Raw genomic sequence first — 21,743 nt, 5'->3', positions numbered from 1 at the left:
CCTAAAGGAGATCAGTCCTGGGTGTTCATTGGAAGGACTGATGCTAAAGCTGAAACTCCAATATTTTGGCCACCTAATGCGAAGAGTTGACTCACTGGAAAAGACCCTGATGCTGGGAGGGATTGGGGGCAGGAGGAGAAGGGGAGGACAGAGGATGAGATGGCTGGATGGCATCACCGACTCGATGGACGTGAGTTTGAGTAAACTCTGGGAGTTGGTGATGGACAGGGAAGCCTGGTGTGCTGCGATTCATGGGGTCACAAAGAGTCAGACACGACTGAGTGACTGAACTGAACTGAATGAACATAAGTTACCTAGTAGAACATGATCATTAAAAAATGTAAAACTGTATGATATTTAAATATGTAAAACAGATGACCTGTTTCTGAAGTACATAAAAAGTTTGTACTCTGCAAAAAATTATACCTAATATATATTAAGTCTCTGTTATACACAAATTTAGACTTGGAAATATGCCAAAATTTCACATATTTGGAATGGATATAGAAATGGAATGGAAAAACTTGCCATTAAAAATATTCCCTTTCTAGTAGTCAACACTACTTAAAACTTAAACATATGTAGTAAAGATCTAAATATTAATTACCATGAAAGACAAAGATATGATTCTGAAAACTGTGAGTGTAGCTTACAACAACACTCCCACAGGACAGGAGGCTAAAAATCTTCAAGTTTTATTAGTTTTTATGAGTTTCATAAAAAATATATATATAAGGGGTATAACTTTAGCAATCAACCAGCTAAATAAAGGTTACAACTAAGTTCAGCTCTTTCTCTCCCAGATACTAAATTAGAGAAGCTGGGTAGGCAGTATGAAAAGAAGTTTAGTTTGTTATCATAACTCTGTAAAAAGAGCAGTGTGCTGTAAGCAGCCTAATGTTAGAACTGTTGATGTTAGAACTGTTGATCATCCCAATGAAGAAGAGCATCCTACTGTTTTGCTGAAGACTGAAAACTCGTCTTGGTGAAGTCGTGGTTTTGTTTCAAACTCATTCAAGGTAGAGCTCGCAAAACTAAACTCCATACGAGCACTGGCCATTCTGCAGGACACCAAGATATTATGTCTATCCTTGCAGAATATCTAAGGGGCACTACAGGGTGGAAGTCAAGGGAGAAGACCCTGAACTGGGACAGCAATGAGTAAAGAAAGGAGGACTGGAAAACGGCTCCCTTGACCTAAGTGACCGTGGAAGAACTCAAAACAGGGACACGCAGAAGGCGGCACTGGGAAGGGAAACAGAAGCTGGTGCAAGGCTGACAGGCCCCGAGTCTGCAGTGTGAGGCTCAGTCCTACACCCAACCACACGGTGGTCTGAGGCTGCCATCAGCCTTCTGCTTCTGTCAGGTCTGATTCTTGGCGAGTCAGTGAACAGAAATGGGAAAAGCAGAGAAAAGATAAACAAGACAGAGCAGAATGAAGTCATTCCACTGGACTCTGACGTAGGTCCTTGCTTATATGCGGTGGCTTCTAACCTTGAAGGCAGATGTACAGGGTCCAAAGAGTCCTATGGTTCCTCAGAAAACAGGGTGGGCTGTACAGAAGTACTCAGAAGGCAAGGACCACACAGCACAGAAGGGAAGCCTTCGGTCTAAGCAATTTTAAAGGGCACATCTTCAACCATCAAAGATCCTCACAGCAATGAAATGAAGTGTACTGTTTGTTTGTTTCATTGCTGTGAGGATCTTTGATGGTTGAAGATGTGCCCTTTAAATTGCTTAGACCGAAGGCTTCCCTTCTGTGCTGTGTGGTCCTTGCCTTCTGAGTACTTCTGTACAGCCCACCCTGTTTTCTGAGGAACCATAGGACTCTTTGGACCCTGTACATCTGCCGTCAAGGTTAGAAGCCACCGCATATAGGCAAGTCTCACACGTTTCAGTGAAGGAGAAAGCAACAAGGGTGTCGGAGCCTCACAGAAACAGAACAGAGCCATCTGGGTTTCAAAAAACACAAATCTATCCCATCACTTCTCTATCAAAGAATGGAACATTACACTCCTACAGTAAACTTTTTCTTACTTCAAATATTGGGGAAGGTCTTCCCAGCTTTCCCAGTTTCTTGTTACCTCACCTATTTCCCTGAGGAAATTCTGCCTGTATAAAAAACCTGGTGTACTTTCATAAAACCTGGTATCTTCAGTTTTTCCCTGGTCTTTAGAGTTATTTAGATTCTATAAAACTTATAGGAAATACTTTATACTTGTCAGGTCCCCAGGTTAAAAGCTTTGAAACCATCTAAATCCTCTTTCTTCTGATGACAAATTTCTCAAGTATATAGTCCATATACCTGCTTCTTCCCCATCTTAGGAGGACGTCAGGACCAAGACTGGAGAGACCCACAAGCAAAAACAGGTAATCATGGTTTCCTAGAGCAGAGACTCAAGAGCGCAAACTGCTTAGGAATTAGTGCTGGGTTTTAAAAGGAGATTTGGACTGTGAAGAAGGCTGAACGCCAAATTGATACTTTTGAACTGTGGTGTTGGAGAAGACTCCTGAGAGTCCCTTGGACTGCAAGGAGATCCAACCAGTCCATTCTGAAGGAGATCAGCCCTGGGTGTTCTTTGGAAGGAATGATGCTAAAGCTGCAACTCCAGTACTTTGGCCACCTCATGCGAAGAGTTGACTCATTGGAAAAGACTCTGATGCTGGGAGGGATTGGGGGCAGGAGGAAAAGGGGACGACAGAGGATGAGATGGCTGGATGGCATCATGGACTCGATGGACGTGAGTCTGAGTGAACTCCAGGAGTTGGTGATGGACAGGGTGGCCTGGTGTGCTGCGATTCATGGGGTCGCAAAGAGTCGGACATGAGTGAGTGACTGAACTGAACTGTACTGTTTGTTTAAAGGTAATAAGAACAGATTCATATTCTTAAAACTCTGTAACATATATCTTTTATAGTAACAAGCTACAAACTCATGACATGCCTTCTGAGACATACATAAATGAAACATATTTAGTTTATTTTTATTTTCAATGTTCTATTTATATTAGTATATACAAATTTTAAATTATTTATCCATACAAAACTGGCAGCTGTTGCTGCTGCTGCTAAGTCACTTCAGTCGTGTCCAACTCTGTGCAACCCCATAGACAGCAGCCCACCAGGCTCCCCCATCCCTGGGATTCTCCAGGCAAGAACACTGGAGTGGGTTGCCATTTCCTTCTCCAATGCATGAAAGTGAAAAGTGAAAGAGAAGTCAGTTGCTCAATCGTGTCCCACTCTTAGCAACCCCATGGACTGCCGCCTACCAGGCTCCTCCGTCCATGGGATTTGCCAGGCAAGAGTACTGGAGTGGGGTGCTACTGCCTTCTCCGATGGCAGCTGTTAAACTAGAACAAAATATATTGGTTACTTAACCCTCACGGCTTTCGTGGAGAAGGAAATGGCAACCCACTCCAGTATTCTTGCGTAGAAAATTTGATGGACAGTGGGCTACCGTCCATGGGGTCGCAAAGGGTCAGACACGACCGCGTGACTGAGTGTGCACGGCTTTCAAAACATGGAACATTTTTAAGGGCTGAACTGAACTTTGATATTTCTAAAATTATGAAATACAATATTTACATGAAAGCACTTTTGTGTTGACTCTCTTATTCATAGTAGAAAACTCAACCGAACATATTTTCAAAACTCCTATAAAAGTTTAATAAAACAGATTTAAAGTGACAATGATACTAATTATGCTTAATGCTAAGTAAAGCATTTTATAAAATGTTTATAGCTTACTAAATTGATATGAAGAATAATAACTCATAATCTGATGTCCCAAATTAAATAAGTTCCAAGAAGGATCATACTATATCTTACTGAAATACAGGACAGGACATAGTATTAATCTAGTTGTTGTTCAGTCAAAGTCGTGTCCAGCTTCTTGAGACCCCATGAACTGTAGCACGCCAGGCTTCCCTGTCCTTCACTATCTCCCAGAGTTTGCTGAAACTCGTGTCCACTGAGTCAGTTTTGCCATCCAACCATCTCCTCCTCTGTCACCTTCTTCTCCTCCTGCCCTCAATCTATCCAGTATCCAGGTTTTTCCAGTGAGTCAGCTCTCGGCATCAGGTGGGCAAAGTATGCGAGTTTCAGACACAGAGTCAGTTCTTCCAATAGTCAAGGTTAATTTCTTCCATGACTGACAGGTCTGATCTCCTTGCAGTCTAAGGGACTCTCAAGAGTCTTCTCCAGCACCACAGTTTGAAAGCATTAATTATTCGATGCTCTGTCTTCTTTACTGTCTAACACTCTCATTTGTACATGAATACTGGAAAAACCATAGATATGACTACGAGGACCTTTGTCAGCAAAGTGATGTCTCCCCCATTTTAATATGCTATATTTGCTGAAATCAGACTGGTTATATTCTTTGCAGCTGAAGAAGGAGAAGCTCTATACAGTCAGCAGAAACAAGACTGGGAGCTGACTGTGGCTCAGATCATGAACTCCTTATTGCCAAATTCAGACTTAAATTGAAGAAAGTAGGGAAAACCATTAGACCATTCAGGTATGACCTAATCAAATCCCTTATGATTATACGTGGAAGTGACAAATAGATTCAAGGGATTAGATCTGATAGACAGAGTGCCTGATTAACTATGGACAGAGGTTCATGACCCTGTACAGGAGACAGGGATCAAGACCATCCCCAAGGAAAAGAAATGCAAAAAGGCAAAATGATAGTCTGAGGAAGATGGCTGGGAAAAGAAGAGAAGTGAAAGGCAAAGGAGAAAAGGAAAAATAAACCCATTTGAATGCAGAGTTCCAAAGAACAGAGGTAAGAAAACCTTCCTCAGTGATCCATGCAAAAAAATAAAGGAAAACAACAGACTGGAAAAGACTAGAGATCTCTTCAAGAAAATTAGAGATACCAAGGGAACATTTCATGCAAAGATGGGCTCGATAAAGGACAGAAATGGTATGGACCTAACAGAAGCAGAAGATATGAAGAAGTGGCAAGAATACACAGAAGAACTGTAAAAACAGATCTTCATGACACAGAAAATAACAACGGTGTGATCACTCACCTAGAGCCAGACATCCTGGACTGCGAAGTCAAGTGGGCCTTAGGAAGCTATGGAGGTGATGGAATTCCAGTTGAGCTATTTCAAATCCTAAAAGATGATGCTGTGAAAGTGCTGCACTCAATATGCCAGCAAATTTGGAAAACTCAGCAGTGGCCACAGGACTGGAAAAGGTCAGTTTAAATTCCCATCCCAAAGAAAGGCAATGCCAAAGAATGTTCAAATTACCACACAATAGCACTCATCTCACACCTAGGACAGTAACGCTCAAAATTCTCCAAGTCAGGCTTCAATAATACGTGAACCATGAACTTCCAGATGTTCAAGCCGGATTTAGAAAAGGCAGAGGAACCAGTGATCAAATTGGCCACCTTCACTGAATCACCAAAAAAGCAAGAGAGTTCCAGAAAAACATCTACTTCTGCTTGTTTGACTATGCCAAAGCCTTTGACTATATGGATCACAACAAACAGCGGAAAACTCTCAAAGAGATGGAAATGCCAGACCATCTTACCTGCCTTCTGAGAAACCTATATGCAGGTCAGGAAGCAACAGTTAGAACTGGACATGGAACAAAAGGATGGTTCCAAATAGGAAAAGGAGTACGTCAAGGCTGTATAATGTCACCCTGCTTATTTAACTCATATGCAGAGTACATCATGAGAAATGTTGGCCTGGATGAAGAACAAGCTGGAATCAAGATTTCTGTGAGAAATATCAATAACTTCAGATATGCAGATGACAACACCCTTATGGCAGAAAGCGAAGAAGAACTAAAGAGCCTCCTGATGAAAGTGCAAGAGGAGAGTGAAAACATGGCTTAAAGCTCAATATTCAGAAAACTAAGATCATAGCATCCAGTCCCATCACTTCATAGCAAATCAATGGGCAACAGTGGAAACAGTGACAGACTATTTTGGGGGCTCCAAAATCACTGCAGATGTTGACTGCAGCCATGAAATTAAAAGACACTTGCTCCTTGGACGGAACATTATGACCAACCCAGACAGCTTATTAAAAAGCAGAGATACTACTTTGCCAACGAAGATCCATCCAATCAACGCTATGATTTGTCCAGTAGTCATGTACAGATGTGAGAGTTGGACTACAAAGAAAGCCGAGCACCAAAGAATTGATGCTTTTGAACTGTGGTGTTAGAGATTCTTGAGAGTCCTTTGGACTGCAAGGAGATCCAACCAGTCAATCCTAAGTGAAATTAGTCCTGAATATTCATTGGAAGGACTGATGCTGAAACTCCAATTACTTTGGCCCTGTGATGCAAAGAATTGACTCATTGGAAAAGACCCTGAGGCTGGGAAAGATTGAGGGCAGGAGGAGAAGCGGACAACAGAGGATGAGACTGTAGGATGACATCACCAGTCATGAGTTTGAGCAAATTTTCATGATGGACAGGGAAGCCTGGCATGCTGTAGTCCATGGGGTCGCAAAGAGTCGTACATGACTCAGTGACTGAAGTCAGGTTTGTCACAGCTTTTCTTCCACGGAGCAAGCATCTTTTAATTTCATAGCTGCAGTCACCATCCGCAGAGATTTTGGAGCCCAAGAATATAAAATCTATCACTGTTTCTACTTTTTCCCTATCTATTTGCCATGAAGTAATAGGACTGGATGCTATGATCTTAGTTTTTTGATGTTGAGTCTACACTATAACGTAAATGTTGCATATTCATAGATTACTATCTGCTGTTTAGGTGAAATACTACCACCAAACTCTGTTAGACATTAGACATACCCAACTATAAAAATGGGGCTTCCCTGGTGGCTCAAAGATAAAGAATCTGCCTGCCAATGCAAGGGATGCAGGTTTGACCCCTGGGTTGGAAAGATTCCCTGGAGAAGGAAACGGCAAACCGCTTCAGTACTCTTGGCTCGGAAATGCCAAGACAGAGGAGCCTGGTGGGCTACAGTACATGGGGTTGCAAAGGTGGGACACAACTTAGTGACTAAAGCGCAACAACCGTGAGAACAGACTCAAAAACGGAGTCTGTAGAAGCTGCCTGTGGGTTCAGAAAGGGTAAGTCAAAGGAGCTATGCTGTGATGGACACAGAGCTACACTGAGCTACCAAGTTGTTAACATTCTGCAGAGACAACCTGGAGACTGTATTCCATCACCAGGTGGGATTTAAATCTATCTATAGAGATATTCCCTGAGGGAAAAGTTCTTATATTATGAAGAATATAAATGGAAAAGAGGACACTTTTCAGAATTATGTCCCACAACCAACTTTGCTGAAATTTTCTACTTGGCAAAATCTTAAATTTGGTAAGACATCTTAATTTTCAACTTTCTAAAATCAAGGAAAGAAAACAAAGAATTATAGCAGCAGGAGGATATTTAGAAAATGTCTATTCAGCTGGATTTTACACTTTTTTGTCTCAGACTAGGTTCTGCTTCAGGAGCTTTCAGGGTGATGCGGAGAAAGAGAGACGTAAAAGAAGCAGTATCTGGATTGGACTCTGCGCTAAACTTCTTTTAGACAGTAGCTTCAGTGCTTGCTCCAGGGGCACTGGTGCTAAATTTGGAATGATAGAGAAGACAAGCATGGTCCTCAAATATGGATTACACGTCAATTCCTGAAGAACTCTATTTTCAAGCAACCTGATGAGATAACCTCTTGGAAACTGAAAAAACAAAGTAGTTTCATGGCACTTAGGGAATTGGAGAACACTGGTCAGCTCCATGCCACACTTAATGAGAGGCCCTGTGCTCCACGGAGGCCCTGTGCTCTCAGACTGTGACACCCACAGTCCTCACTCTGTCCACAGCTCGCTCCATATTTTCTCCCTAAAGATCCAATCACTTAACATGCAGGATATAACCCTAGATATCTTAATAATTTAACTATCTTATATGTTACAGGTTAAATCCACAGCCTAAATTGGTTGAAGATATTGCACTGAATATCATATGAATTTTAAGATCTGTCAAGTTATTTTGGAATATATCGATACACAAACAAAGAGACAAATTCAATTTATAAACTATAATGTAAAATTGTACTTCCACTGGTATCATCTCCTCTTTAGTATTAAATGATTAAAAAACAGTATCATATGCTCATAGATATCCTGAAAAAACCATATGTGAAATCAGGAAATTATCATTTGTATCTTTGTTATAGTAATAGATAAAATACATTTTTGGACTATCCCATGATATGAACAAAAATCTCAATTCTATTTTAACTCTATTCTGTCATAAATTTGATTAACAAGTGCCAATGCTGTCAGGGTTATTAGCTGTCATTTTTTTCAGGTTAACTTTCATATTAAAATAGTAACTTAGTAAACTGTTTTATGTTTATTACAAAATGTATTTAATTTATTTTCTCCTAATACAGTTGACCACTGAACAACAGAGGGGTCTGGGGGTTAGACCCACTGCACCGCCACTCCCACTCCTCCTCACCTGCCCTTTTAGTGGAAAAGTTGTGTAACTTTACAGTGGACCCCTCCACATCTGCAAATTCAACCAATCCCTGACTGTATAGTACTGGAATACGTATTAACTGAAAAATGCTGTAAGTAGACCAGCAGAGCCGAAACCTGCGCTGTTCAAGGGTCAACTGTGTAATCATTTGTTTCTGCTGACAATACTCTGACATTTTTGTACATTACTTTAAGCTCTTCAAAATAACAGAGCTCTTGTCTTTGTTTTTCCAGACTTAAATATAATACACATACATTTCAGGCTAAACGCCACTGTAGAGTATATTATAAATATACAAAAATTTTGTGGTTTCCTCAAATATATAACATTTCCTGAGCAAACAGCAACTGGTGCAGCATGAAACCAGCATGAGGTGTTATAATGAGGGGCTCAGACACTATACTCCACTGAAGAAACATTTCTACTTATTCTGAATAACAATAAACAACTCAAAATGTTATTCTGCAAGAGCTGGCTTTTCTGTATGCCAGTCTTGCTTTTAGAGCACACTGTGTGCCTAGTCTCTCAGCCGTGTCCAACTCTGGGACGCCATGGGCTGCAGCCCGCCAGGCTCCTCTGTCCATGGGGACTCTCCAGGCAAGAACACTGGGGTGAATCGCCATGTACTTCTCCAGGGGATCTTCCTGACCCAGGAATCGAACTGAGGTCTCCTGCACTGCAGGTGGGTCCTTCACCAGCTAAGCTGCCGGGGAAGCCCCGTAGAGTATATTAGTATAAAATGAATGACAAAGCTCTGACTTCCTAATATATAAAGCAATTAAAATTTTTCCTGGCAGACACTACGATTAAAGATCTTACACTATGATGAACATTAGTTTTTATTTTACTGACCTTCCTATGTTCCTGTAGGCTTGATGCTGAAGAACACTTTTTATTGCACACTGAACATATGAGTTTTTTCTTAGGATCCCCTGAAGAAAAACACAAATGAAATAAAATAAAACACCATCATGACTTACATGAGACTATTAAGAGGAGCATTAGATAAGTGTTTCTAGGTGATATATAATTTCTAAAAGGGTATTTCATCTTCTTCACTTGTAACTCAAAAACTGTTAGTTTTGTAAATATATCCATTAAATTCAGATAAAAAATAGGCTATATTTTGAAACGGTTCTTTCAAAATCTGAGTACTATTTAGCTTGGTATACTACTTTCTACATACATAACCATGGGCTTTTCACCTCTGCATATACTAATTTAGTATAAAAAGAGTAAAGCACACTTTCATGAAAAATTAAAATTAATCAAATGTGTACATAAAACATTGGATTTATTCATTTATAAGCTGATTTTGCCACTTGCTTTATATTTAACAGAATATTTTATTTAATCAGCTGGGTTTTTAAAAATGGAATTCATAGGTTATTCTTTTCAGCACTACAAGCTTGCAAGATCACTGAGTATATAATTAACCATCTTAATGTTAAAAACCAGAATAAAGTAAGATCAAGAATAGTAAAACATTACATGACATTCATAATATTACACAAATCCTACAAAGATAAATTTTTGTCTTCCTCATAGTGATTATAATTATAGTAGGTCATTTCAAATTTCACAGTGGCTATAGAAAACAAAAGAATGAATAAAACAAGATTTTCAAATACAGTGTAATAACAATACCATATATGTAACCACAGGATATTTTTTCAACTTTTAATTGATTTCAAAGAATCAATAAAGTAAACAATTAATAAAATGAACTATTACGCATCCATCACTTGGCTCCCAAAGGACTAATCCACGCTTATTCCTGTCACAACCTCAACCCTATCCAGTCCTTTCCTTCTCTCTTTTTTTGCAAGAAATCTAAAATCAGTAGAAAACAAGCTAACAAAATTATTTTTTTTAAAGACTGTGTTTATGAGAGAGGAATACCTTCAGAAAAAGTAACATTAATTGTTGTCTTATCATTCAAGATACTTATTTCATATAAGGCACTATTTTTAACATGTTTAATAGCATAGCCAAGAAAAATTTTCTTGGTGATTGACATAATATGGCCAATAAAGGACAAAATTCTCCTGAGCAAAATGAGTATTTTACAACATGCATTTGGTCACCAATTCTTTATGTCTATCTATTAAAACACGAAGGGCCACTGAGAAAGAATATCCCCTCTTTCCCAGCTTGCATAAAAGACAATGCATTAAAGTGCTCCACTCAATATGTCATCAAATTTGGAAAACTTTGCAGTGGACATGTGAATGGAAAAGATTAGTTTTCATTACAATCCAAAAGAAAGACAATATCAAAGAATGTTCAAACTACCGCACAATTTCACTCATTTCAAATGTTAGAAAGGTAATGCTCAAAATCCTTCAAGCTAGGCTTCAAAAGTATGTGAACCAAGAACTTCCAGATGCACAAGCTGAATTTAGAAAAGGCAGGGGAACCAGAGATCAAATTGTAAACATCCACCGGATCATAGGAAAAGCCAAAGAATTTTAGAAAATCATCTAAGTCTGCTTCATTGACTACGCTGAAGCCTTTGACTTTGTGGATCACAACAAACTATGGAAAACTCTCAAAGAAATAGGAATACCAGACCATCTGACCTGTCTCCTGAGAAACCTGTATGCAGGTCAGGAAGCAACAGTTAGAACTGGACATGGAAAAACTGACTGGTTCCAAATTGGGAAAGGAGTACGTCAAGGCTGTATATTGTCACCCTGCTTATTTAACTTATATGCAGAGTACATCATGAGAAACTCTGGGCTGGAAGAAGCATAAGCTGGAATCAAGATTGCCGGGAGAAATATCAACAACCTCAGATATGCAGATGACACCAGCCTTATGGCAGAAAGTAAAGAGGAACTAAAGAGCCTCTTGATGAAGGTGAAAGAAGAGACTGAAAAAGTTGGCTTAAAACTCAACATTCAGAAAACGAAGATCATGACATCTGGTCCCATCACTTCATGGCAAATAGAAGGGGAAAAATGGAAACAGTGACAGCTTTTATATTCTTGGGCTCCAAAATCACTACAGACAGTGATTGCAGCCATGAAATTAAAAGACACTTGCTTCTTGGAAGAACAGCTATGACAAACTGAGACAGTGTATTAAAAAGCAGAGACATCACACTGCCAACAGAGGTCCATATAGTGACAGCTATGGTTTTTTCAATAGTCATGTATGGATATGAGTGTTGGCCCATAAAGAAGGCTGAGTGCCAAAGAATTTATGCTTTCGAACTGTGGTGTTGATTAGATTCTTGAGAGTTCCTTGGACTGCAAGGAGATCAAACCACTCCATCCTAAAGGAAATCAACTCTGACTATTCATTGGAAGGACTGATGCTGAAGCTGAAGGTCCAGTACTTTGGCCACCTGATGCCCAGATCTGACTCACTGGAAAAGACTCTGATGCTAGGAAAGATTGAAGGCAGGAGGAGAAGACAACAGAGGATGAGATGGTTGAATAGCATCACCGACTCATTACCACACGAGTTCGAGCAAACTCTTGGAGACGTTGGAGAGCAGGGGAGCCTGGCCTGCTGCAGTCCATGGGGTCACAAAGAGTCGGACATAACTGAGCATCTGAACAACACAACCACCTTACTGTAATCCACAGTCCTCTGTTGTCCCTGCTTATCCCTTAAACCAGCTACTTTTTGAGTTTAGACCTTTTTTCTTTCCCACCAGTTAGGTCACGCTTAAGGGAGAGAATAGAGATAGAAGTGAGATTTCCATAATCACTCACTTCACCTTTCCCAATACTGCTGCCTCTGCTCTACCAGCTGGAGTCAGAGACAATACACCATCCCTCCTCGTCAACCTTTTCTCTCCTCCTCATGGCTTCTAATCTTTATCCCAGAACTAGAATCCTAGTCCTCAGAAGAAATATGGGGAAAGTTAATGACTGGTTTGCCTGAGAATGTAGGTAAATGTTATCTCCTATGAAATCAAAATCTCGTCAGCAACCACAGAATCAAATCAAAAGAGAAAAAATGGTTAAGATGGTTAAGGTGGGTTAAGGGGATCAACCCCCTCACTGCTTCCTCTTGAGTAACTGGAAAGGACGCCACCCTACAAGTTTCCCCAGGGTTAAGGACAAAGCAACTACAAAGCTACAACCAGACTTTATGCCATTTTAGTCTACTATATTCAGCTAAGTCTGATATTTGACTTTCCGATTCAGCTTTCAAAAACAGTCAGGAACACATTACTAACTAATGTGGGAGATGCATGAAAAATTAATTCAACAATACTGAATACACAGCTACTTAAGTACTGTGAGTTTCAGCACAATGTGGGTTAAGTGTGCCTCCAGGAGCTGATCTGAGAACCTACCCACGATATGTTACAGGTGCTACGGAAAAATGTGATTCATATTTAAAAATTCAGCTTCTCTCTTCTCAGTATCTTCGATTCATATCACCTAACAAGGAACATTCGTCCTTGTCAGTGGTACAGCTGCACGACCTTCTCTTTCCTTGAATATCTTTGTCTTTCTAGAGTAAAGAGTTCTACAACCATATGTACAAACACTGCTTTTTTTTCATTATTCTGAATATGGAATATTCTTTCCTCAAATATCCATGTAGTTCACAGACAAAAGAGAAGAAGCAAGAGAGAGGCTACGAATGAGAGGCAGACTGTGTACCAATTCTGGCAAAAAATATGCATGTGGCCTTTGGCTGAAATACAGTAAGTTTCATATTTTATAGAATCCACAACATAGAAAACTTAAAAAACTTCCCTACATATATTCACTCCTACAAAATCACCATGAGTTTTCAGAATCAGTAATATTTTAATATCCAAGACCAACTATAAGAAATCTTAAAGAAATTATGCTTATAGCACAGTCTGAAGACCACATGCCCAAAAGTTTCCAGAGTTTTAGTGTGCATCTGGTTTTTTACTTAGTTCAGCAAAGTTAACTTTAAAAATGACATAAAAGATTTGTTATAATACATTGCAGACAACGATGGGGGAAATTAAGAACAGCATTTTAAACCATAACAGCTATTAAAAAGCAAAAACTATGAAGAGACAGGTCTATCAAAAAGTTATGACTGCCTTTTGCAGACATAGAAAAGGCCTAAATATAAAGAATTCAGAAAAATGCCATCTTCTCTACATCAGTCATGTATCATTCAAAAGGAGAGACAGAAGTCAGGACACTGTGAAGTCTCAGTGCTGTTCCTCATTCTGAAGCTGTATTTCACAAGGCCATACCTCCTGCCACCCTGAGCTTTCATACATGGCTGGTACTGAGAGTCAGCCCAAACCGGTGATGTGCAGTTGGACCCAGCAGTCATGCTCATATGAGCTTTCCCAACTAGCATTAAAGGAGACGCTTTTTGGACACTGAATAAACATAGGAAATAGAAGCTGAGTTCCAACTATTCGTTTCCCCTGCACATGAGAATAAACAGGATAGAAGAAAAGAAGTAACACTTTCTTCCTATCTAGAAAGACATTTCCACCCTTAAGCCAACAGCAATAGTAATCACCTGAGAAAAATATCAGTATAGAAGGATATGAGAAGTGCCATGAACCTCAGTCTCCTTTAAGGAAGACACTGAAGGAAACAAATCATCAACTCTGAAAATATTAATCTGTTCAATTCAGTGCAAGAGATTCAACCCCTAAACCAAAATCCATTTACTGTATGCTAGGCAGATGAAATCTAAGTAACAAAGCTTCTAACTGTTTAGCTATTGTTTAGCTAACCATTAGAAAAAATAAAAATTGTATCTGCTTTATAAATCCAAATATATTCAATTTGCATGTCAAAACGTAGCCAGTAATCTTCTCCAATATAGGAGAAATGTAAGAGTTTTTTAAAAATTAATTTTACTGTGAAAATATTAAGGCAGAAGAGCCATCAGTTAGTAGTTTTAAAATATGCCACTTTTAAATATATCTACCATAAGAGAAATTTCACGTGCTGAAGCATTAAAATTACTACCTAAAATATTAATTCTTAATACATCTGGCTACCAAGCACAAACAGATCCTAGCTTAGGTTTCCAGTTATGATTAATTCAGAAATGGGAAAAACGATGACTATCACTGAAATCAACTTAAAAAGAAATAATGTTCAGTGAAAGAAAACAAATTCCACTTCCAGAGCTCTACATCTGTGTGAAATACAATGGGAAAGCAAGCTCTGTCCTTGAGAGTGAGAATTAAGAACAGACCACAGCCGCCTGGGGAGAGGAGGCCCCTTTAAACACGGCCCCCTGATGGCTCCTCACCGGTGTGGACGTTCTCCTGATGTCTCCTCAGGGCTTCCTTGCTCTTCAGCCTCTTCCCACAGCTGTCCGCCTTACACACAAACCTGGCATCTCCCTGGCACGCCTCCTGGTGCTGTTCAAAACTGCAAGACAAGCAGGACAGGGGAACAGGGAGAAGAAACGGTGAGGACACCTACTCATTTCTAGCATCCTGGCTGGCTTTTGTAATGCATGCTCCCCAGTAGAGCTCCAGGGTCATTACAAGCATTACCTAGGCAGGGAGGAAGGAAAGCACTCAAATTCTGTAGCCACATGAGACTAAGCCACTAAGAAGCATGAAAGCATGCATGCCAGTAACGACCCACAATCGTGTAACAGCCATCTGATAACTCAGACACAAAACCTCGATGCTGAACTGAAGGGAGAATTGCAAACAGAGCACTGAAAACTTCGTGAGGAATCCTTCAGACTGCTTTTCGCTGAGCACTGAAGAACACTGGGGGGAAATAGAAAAAAACAAACAAAAAAAAACTGGAAGTCTACGACAAAAGCTTATGAAAATACCTCTACTTTGAATAAAGTCACATTCATGATCTCTCTTTCTTCTGTCTTTTGCCCTTAAACTTTTTAGTAGCACCTAACAGTAAGACTCAGCTCAGCAAAAGTATGCTTGATGTAGTACATATAACATAAATTCAATAAAAACTGACGAGAATGCAGTTTTAAAATATATTCATTAAAAAGTATATAGCCTTTGCTTGTTTAAAAGTGTATAAGAGAATTTCTAAATGTATAATCTCCTGCCATTATAAAAGTTTTCAAGTTTTTCAAGTTTTGAAGGGAAATTTTTAATCTCAAGTATCATAAGCAGAAGTGGGTAAATATATGAAAATTATTTTAATATGAAATACAGCATGTTTCAAAATTTTACTTGAATGAATAAAAAATGAAACATTAAGCCTATGTTAAAGATTTCTTGCTCATATGCAAGGTGACATTATGTTAAAAATAGAAGTTTATAAATACATATATATACACTTTCTCATTTTTAGTAACTCATGATACTGTAAAATACTTAAATAAAAGGATAAATTTATATGCTGTTAATATAAACAGTTAAAACAACAAAGGGTGTCAAGCAATGGGTGGGACCATTTTATTCACTTCATCCTTAGATCCTGCACAGATTCATCTTCAAAGTGATTTCTCCAACACTGCTATGAAATAAACACTGCTTCCCAAAATGTCCCTGTATTCTCTATACTCCAAACTCTCTCCATTTCGTTAACTTTTTTTTTACCTGATTTCAGAGGAGTATCACATGCAGATCACTCAAACTCGATCTGCCACCTCAAAGCACTAGCTAAATTATGCATATCAGATTTCAGATTAGTACACCAATGAGCTTAATATTTAACGGAAAGTTATTAAACTTCATAAACAGAATGTTTGAAAAATCAATGTAAGAAAAGTTAATGACAATGACAATAAAGAATGCTTAATTTCTATACACACACCATCACACAGGCACACAGGTTAGAAACTAACTATAAGACAAACGAAATAAAAGAGTTAAAATATCAGCTTATAACTTCAGAGATTATCTTTAATGTACGCACTGTCTTTGCAAAGCCTGCTTAACTGGGAATTTCTTCCCACAGCTCTTGCACTTATATTCTTTCTCCTCTGTGGGTTTCTGGTGCAATGTTTGAAGATGCTCGGCAAGAATTTCCTCACTGGTAAAACTCGATTCACAGTGGGGACAGGCATAGTCCTCTTTACAGCCAAAGCGATCTGCATATTTACAAGCAAGCAGAATTATGAGACAAAAATGAAGAGCCAAGAACTGCTCAGTTTTGCCCTCATTTTAAAATCAAAATTAACTGTGCTAACGGTACCAGCTTAGTAAAATTTTATTATCTCTATAAGTATGGATAGGCTGCCCATGAAAAATAACAGAAAGTGTTACGAGAACATTTTTTTAAAAACCATTGTGTTTCACCAATTCAAACTCAACTTTTAATCTACCCTGTAACATTAACCTTTCACATCAAAGAGTTATTACAAACGTTGAACTGGAAAGCCAAAGTCTTCCCTGAAACAGGTCATCTTGAGTTCACTTTTAGCTGCAAGAAGAGAGAAACCCAACCAAGGTGAACTATGCTGAATTACCAAGGGGAATCTCACATATATGTGAAAAAGACCAGGGTCACAGAAACAGCCCTCACTGCAGCACGCCAAGTGAGGCGCCACTGCCTCTCCGGCCATCAGCCCCACGCGGACTGCCACGGCTATCCCCACATTTCAAAGTGCGCTAGTTAACTTACGTATGTTTCTTGATTATCAAATACAGTTAGATTTAGATAAAATGCGGAAAATATGAAGGAATAAAAATCACCAATAACCCCATAACGAAGAGACAACTATTGAAATCTCTTTCCATGACTGACTTATCTTATGTGAATTTGTATTTTATAGAGTCTAACAATAGCTACTTTTATGATCATCCTTTTCATGTAGTTTCATACATAGCTACTTTTTCCACGTAGTATTTTCTTAAGTCAATTTTTTTTTAAACTTTAAGGTACCATAACTTACTTATTTAACCAAACTCTCCACTGATTGACATTTGAGTGGATTCTTTGTTTCTTTTGCTGTTTGTTTCTGCATCTATTTTGGGGGGTTATTTTCTTTGTTTGGGGGATTTTATGTTTTGCATTTATAAACAAAACTAAATTCTAAAGAGCTATTAAAGTTTCCACCGATTCTTTTTTACAAGAAAAACTTATTTTATTATATAAGTCATGGTATTAAAAAGTAGGAGACTTATTTTTAAGGTAAAACAGGGGACACAGTAGTACCATACTCTTGGGGCAATGCTGAAAATAAATACAAAAATGAAGAAAACACAAAATTATACAGAAATAATTCCCATCAACCCAAATCTGACATCCCAACAACATAATGCATATTGGAAAGACAAAACTGATAGCCTGTCCTCATCTTCCTTTTAAATATTCCAGCCAAATTAAACAGAGGCATAATCGGGAAATACTCAGAACACTCATACTTTCTCAGTCAATGACATACAGTTAAAACAGAAAATTCACATAAAAGACATTAATACCACGGTTACTAAAGAAACCCATGTCACTTCTGAAGTGGCTTTGTTGAACAGAAGGAAAAATACTCTATAGAAAGACCAGCCTTTTACAAAACGTGAACGCCTACACCACCCTTCACAATTCCCTTGTGACCGATCAACAGTAAAACACAAATGAGAGAAACAAGCCCGATGACAAGTGATATCCACTGGCAGAGGACAAGCAAGTGACATGCGTCTCTTACACTGCGGGGCTGACAGAAGCAAGTCCATCCGCAGTCACTGCGCATTCCCGGTGACCCTACCGGTATAGCCCTGCAGTGCTATGGGTCTCCACAACCAGACAGAGGGACATTTCCAGATGCTCCAGAGTCTCAAAGGATCCTAAACAAGAGCAAGGCCCAGGAAAACTCCCACAGGGCCCAACAGGACCTCTGCACTGGCCCTTCCCCATGTGCAGAAGAGAAAGTCAAGCCTCAGAGCTAGTGACCAGCCTGGTTACAACACGGGTGAACGACAAAGTCAGGGCTAGAGCGCAAAAATCCCCATTATTAGTCCCATACCAGTGAGAGCAGGGAGCTGCCGAGGACCCTGGCAGCCTACAGAACACATCCATCCCCCCTCCAGCCCACCATTCCCTCCCTGCTGGAAGAGAGGCTCACGGCTGGATACCCTCTGAGAATTCTGACAAAAACGCACTTTATTTTGAGAACACACTATTACAATGCCATTATGATTCAAGCGCATTTCAAACTCTATTCCTCCTATCACTTGCGTTCTCCTGGCCCACCAGTTAGAGTTAATACCTTTTCTGCTAGCTGTTGATTGTCCTTTAGAATTTTTACCTTCCTCCTCACTGATCACTGTCATCATTTGCTGTTCTTCTTCATCGGCCTCCATGTCACTGTCCAGGTAGCCAATCAGAAGCTCTGTATCTGTTTCTATATCTTCAATTGCCAAGTAGAAAATGTTTTCTCCTTCCTAAGACAAAATTAAAAATATATGCTGTTGTAGGATCAATGTATCACAATAATAAAAAAAAATGCTAAATCATTTCTGACAGTAAGAAATCATTTTAAAATACACTGAGTCCCATGTGCTCCTGTAAAGTTACTACTACTTTTTAAAATCTTTTTTTTTTAATCTGAGCACTGAAAAAAGGAAACTAACAATATTTAGTCACCTGGCAAATAAAACACAAATATATATTAAAGATAGTGTCGTTTATACCTAACAAATGAAATAAGGACAATTATTTAACTTTCTAAAAACAAATTTTGCAGCATTTATTGGGTTCATGCAGTAACACCTTGTGGAGGTCCCTAAATGCAGTAGAAAATAAATCTGTTAAGCAATGATGTCATTTTTGAACCCAAAAAGAGACCAATGAGGTATCAATGATTTAATTATGATTGATATAAAATGCAAAACTAAAAGAAGAAAAAAACTGTCAAGTTATAACACAAACCAGAGAAACTGCAAATGAACCCGGAAAGAATTTCCAAAAACAGAAGACAGACTAGGCACCTGCAAGGTTCAAAGCATCGTGTACCTAGGTAATCATGTGGCCCTAAATCCCACTGAAACAACAGAAGAAAGAAGAAACAAGTTCTACCATCAACATATCACCATTTTTCAAAAAACTCAAGGAGACAGAAATCAGCCAGGGTTGCTAATGCAGAAGAAATCTCAACCCACAATAGACCAAGAAGAGGAATGCTGCAAAGACTAGCCTAGGGAAACCCCAGAGAAACTTCATCTTTGGAACCAGCAAAGCCCCTCTGGGCCTGGGGCCAGTCGCCAGGGAAGCCAGAAAGGGGCTGCTTAGCTGGCTGGCCCTAGGACAAACACTCAGAACAGTTGTCTTTTACAGAGTTGAGGATTTGTTCTGGGAGGGCTCCTGGTTTGAGTGCTGAGGATAAAGAGAAGTAAAGCATAGATTGAATTTACTGAACTTTCAAGGTGACCAAGTGAAGGAAAGAACAAGGACAATGAGTTCACCAGGGAGTGAAATCCAGCACAGAACAAAGCCTCCTCTCCTAGGACAGTACCACAGAGCCTAAGCTAGGGAGGGAGAGAGGGGAAGGAGAGGAGAGGAGAGGGGAGGAGGAGGAGGGATGTGTAATGAATGCACACATGTCCACAGAGCAGAACTGCACGGAAAACTGGAGAATATGTGTCAAATTGTTACAGAGTTATCATTATGAGGCTGGGAGAAGTAAGAGTCTATATTGAATACTATTTCAGTTTCTTCTTACAACAAAGATTTCTTTGCAATTATGAAAATAATAAATATTAGAAAATTCCATGGTGAGACAGAACTTATGATCACATTTATCAAATACTGTACAAGGGAGGACTGACTCAAAAGTTCAAAGCAATGAAGCACATCTAACCATTAGCTGCAGTTAATTAAATGGAAGTTTCTATAATATTTAGAGGTTCTTGGAAGTTCATGAATTTAATATCACCAGAAACACACAAAAAAGTTAGTTCTAATTAAGAACACAGTAAATTTCTATACCATTGTTAAACAAAAAACCAATGTGGACACGAAGCAAAATGAAGATTTCTCTTTAAATTAACTCAGAAGCAACACTTTCCATGGTTTCGAAAGTACTTACTAAAACAGTCATCCAAAGCAACAAAGGACTCATCTAATGAAGACTTCAGAAAATAATTATAAATCTTAGTGCTTATCTGATCAATATCCAAGAAAGTTAATTGAAATGTCTTTACAGTATATTTGTCATTAATTTTATGATGACCTTCAAAGCACCAAGAGAAGATAATAATTTTTAATTTTAAAATGTGATAGCATTAACTTAAACTGCAATTATAAGACACAGCATACCTATTTAGGGGTTCTGTAATAAAAGAAAGTTTTAATATACCAGTTAAAGCCTCAATTTAATGAAAGTAATGGCAGCATTACAAGCTCCAAGGATCAAAACTACATGTTCCATCTGTACTCCAAACTTGTGATAAGAGGAGGAATGTCACAACAGTAATGTCTCCAACCTAATTATTTAATGGAGATGTTTAGATATTTTTTTACATATAATTCCTACCAGTACCCAGACCAAGAACCTCTTTCTTTACATTGGCCATTTAAGAAGCATCCTCTTAAATTGCTTCCTTGCCTACTCATAGTTGATTTAATCACTCAATAACCTTTCATTACATCATTCTTCTTTGAAACCTCCGGCTGTCAGAACCTGCCAGGTTTCCAATCCCTGGAGCTCTCTCAAGCTCTCTTGGGGTGTTTTTTCCCACCCGTAGGCTCATCCCCCGATAGCTCAGTTGGTAAAGAATCCTCCTGCAATGCAGGAGACCCAGGTTTGATTCCTGGGTCGGGAACATCCACTGGAAAAGGGATAGGCTATCCACTCCAGTATTCTTGGGCTTCCCTTGTGGCTCAGCTGGTAAAGAATCCACCTGCAATGCAGGAGACCTGGGTTGAGAAGATCCCCCGGAGAAGGGAAAAGCTACCCACTTCAGTATTCTGGCCTGGAGAATTCCATGGACTGTATAGTTCATGGGGTAGCAAAGAGTTGGACACAACTGAGCGACTTTCTCTTTCAGGCTCATCCCAGGCTCATCTCCTGCCCTTTGGCAAGAGAGTTTAAAGAGCCTGACACAACACTCAGGGACTGAGCATCAACTCCCAGTTGTCATTAACTGGCCATGGCCTCCAGCTTTGATAACTATTTTAACATTCTTTTTTTTTATGGCTGTGTGGGTCTTTGCTGCTTCGCAGACTTTCCTCTAGTTTGGCACCCGGGCCTCTCACTGCAGTGGCTTCAGTAGCTGCGGCCCCCAGGCTCTAGAGCACAGGCTCCTTAGTGGTGGCACACAGGCTTAGCTGCTCCAGCAGCCCGTGGCATCTTCCCGGACCAGGGATCAAACCCATGTCTCCTACATCAGCACGTGGATTCTCTA

The 21,743-nt window shown here is 39.4% G+C and overlaps 1 protein-coding gene across 5 annotated transcripts in view; it reads right to left on the bottom strand.

The window, feature by feature from the left end:
* PRDM5 (PR/SET domain 5) overlaps positions 1-21,743 on the bottom strand; it is a 258,616-nt gene that overhangs the window by 133,552 nt on the left and 103,321 nt on the right. For 3 of the 5 annotated variants that reach the window (XM_018049168.1, XM_018049169.1, XM_018049171.1), the window contains 5 exons: positions 18,647-18,782; positions 16,318-16,492; positions 15,102-15,194; positions 14,720-14,841; positions 9,341-9,420 (listed from right to left, as the gene is read on the bottom strand). In XM_018049168.1, the coding sequence (XP_017904657.1) occupies positions 9,341-9,420; positions 14,720-14,841; positions 15,102-15,194; positions 16,318-16,492; positions 18,647-18,782 (606 nt within the window). The remainder of the gene's footprint in view (positions 1-9,340; positions 9,421-14,719; positions 14,842-15,101; positions 15,195-16,317; positions 16,493-18,646; positions 18,783-21,743) is intronic. The other 2 variants (XM_018049170.1, XM_018049172.1) reach the window with 1 other exon arrangement.

Source organism: Capra hircus, chromosome 6, assembly GCF_001704415.2.
Source record: "Capra hircus breed San Clemente chromosome 6, ASM170441v1, whole genome shotgun sequence".
Lineage (NCBI taxonomy): Eukaryota > Metazoa > Chordata > Mammalia > Artiodactyla > Bovidae > Capra > Capra hircus.
Note: the sequence above shows the minus strand (reverse complement) of the source record. Positions and strands in the feature narration are given on the sequence as shown.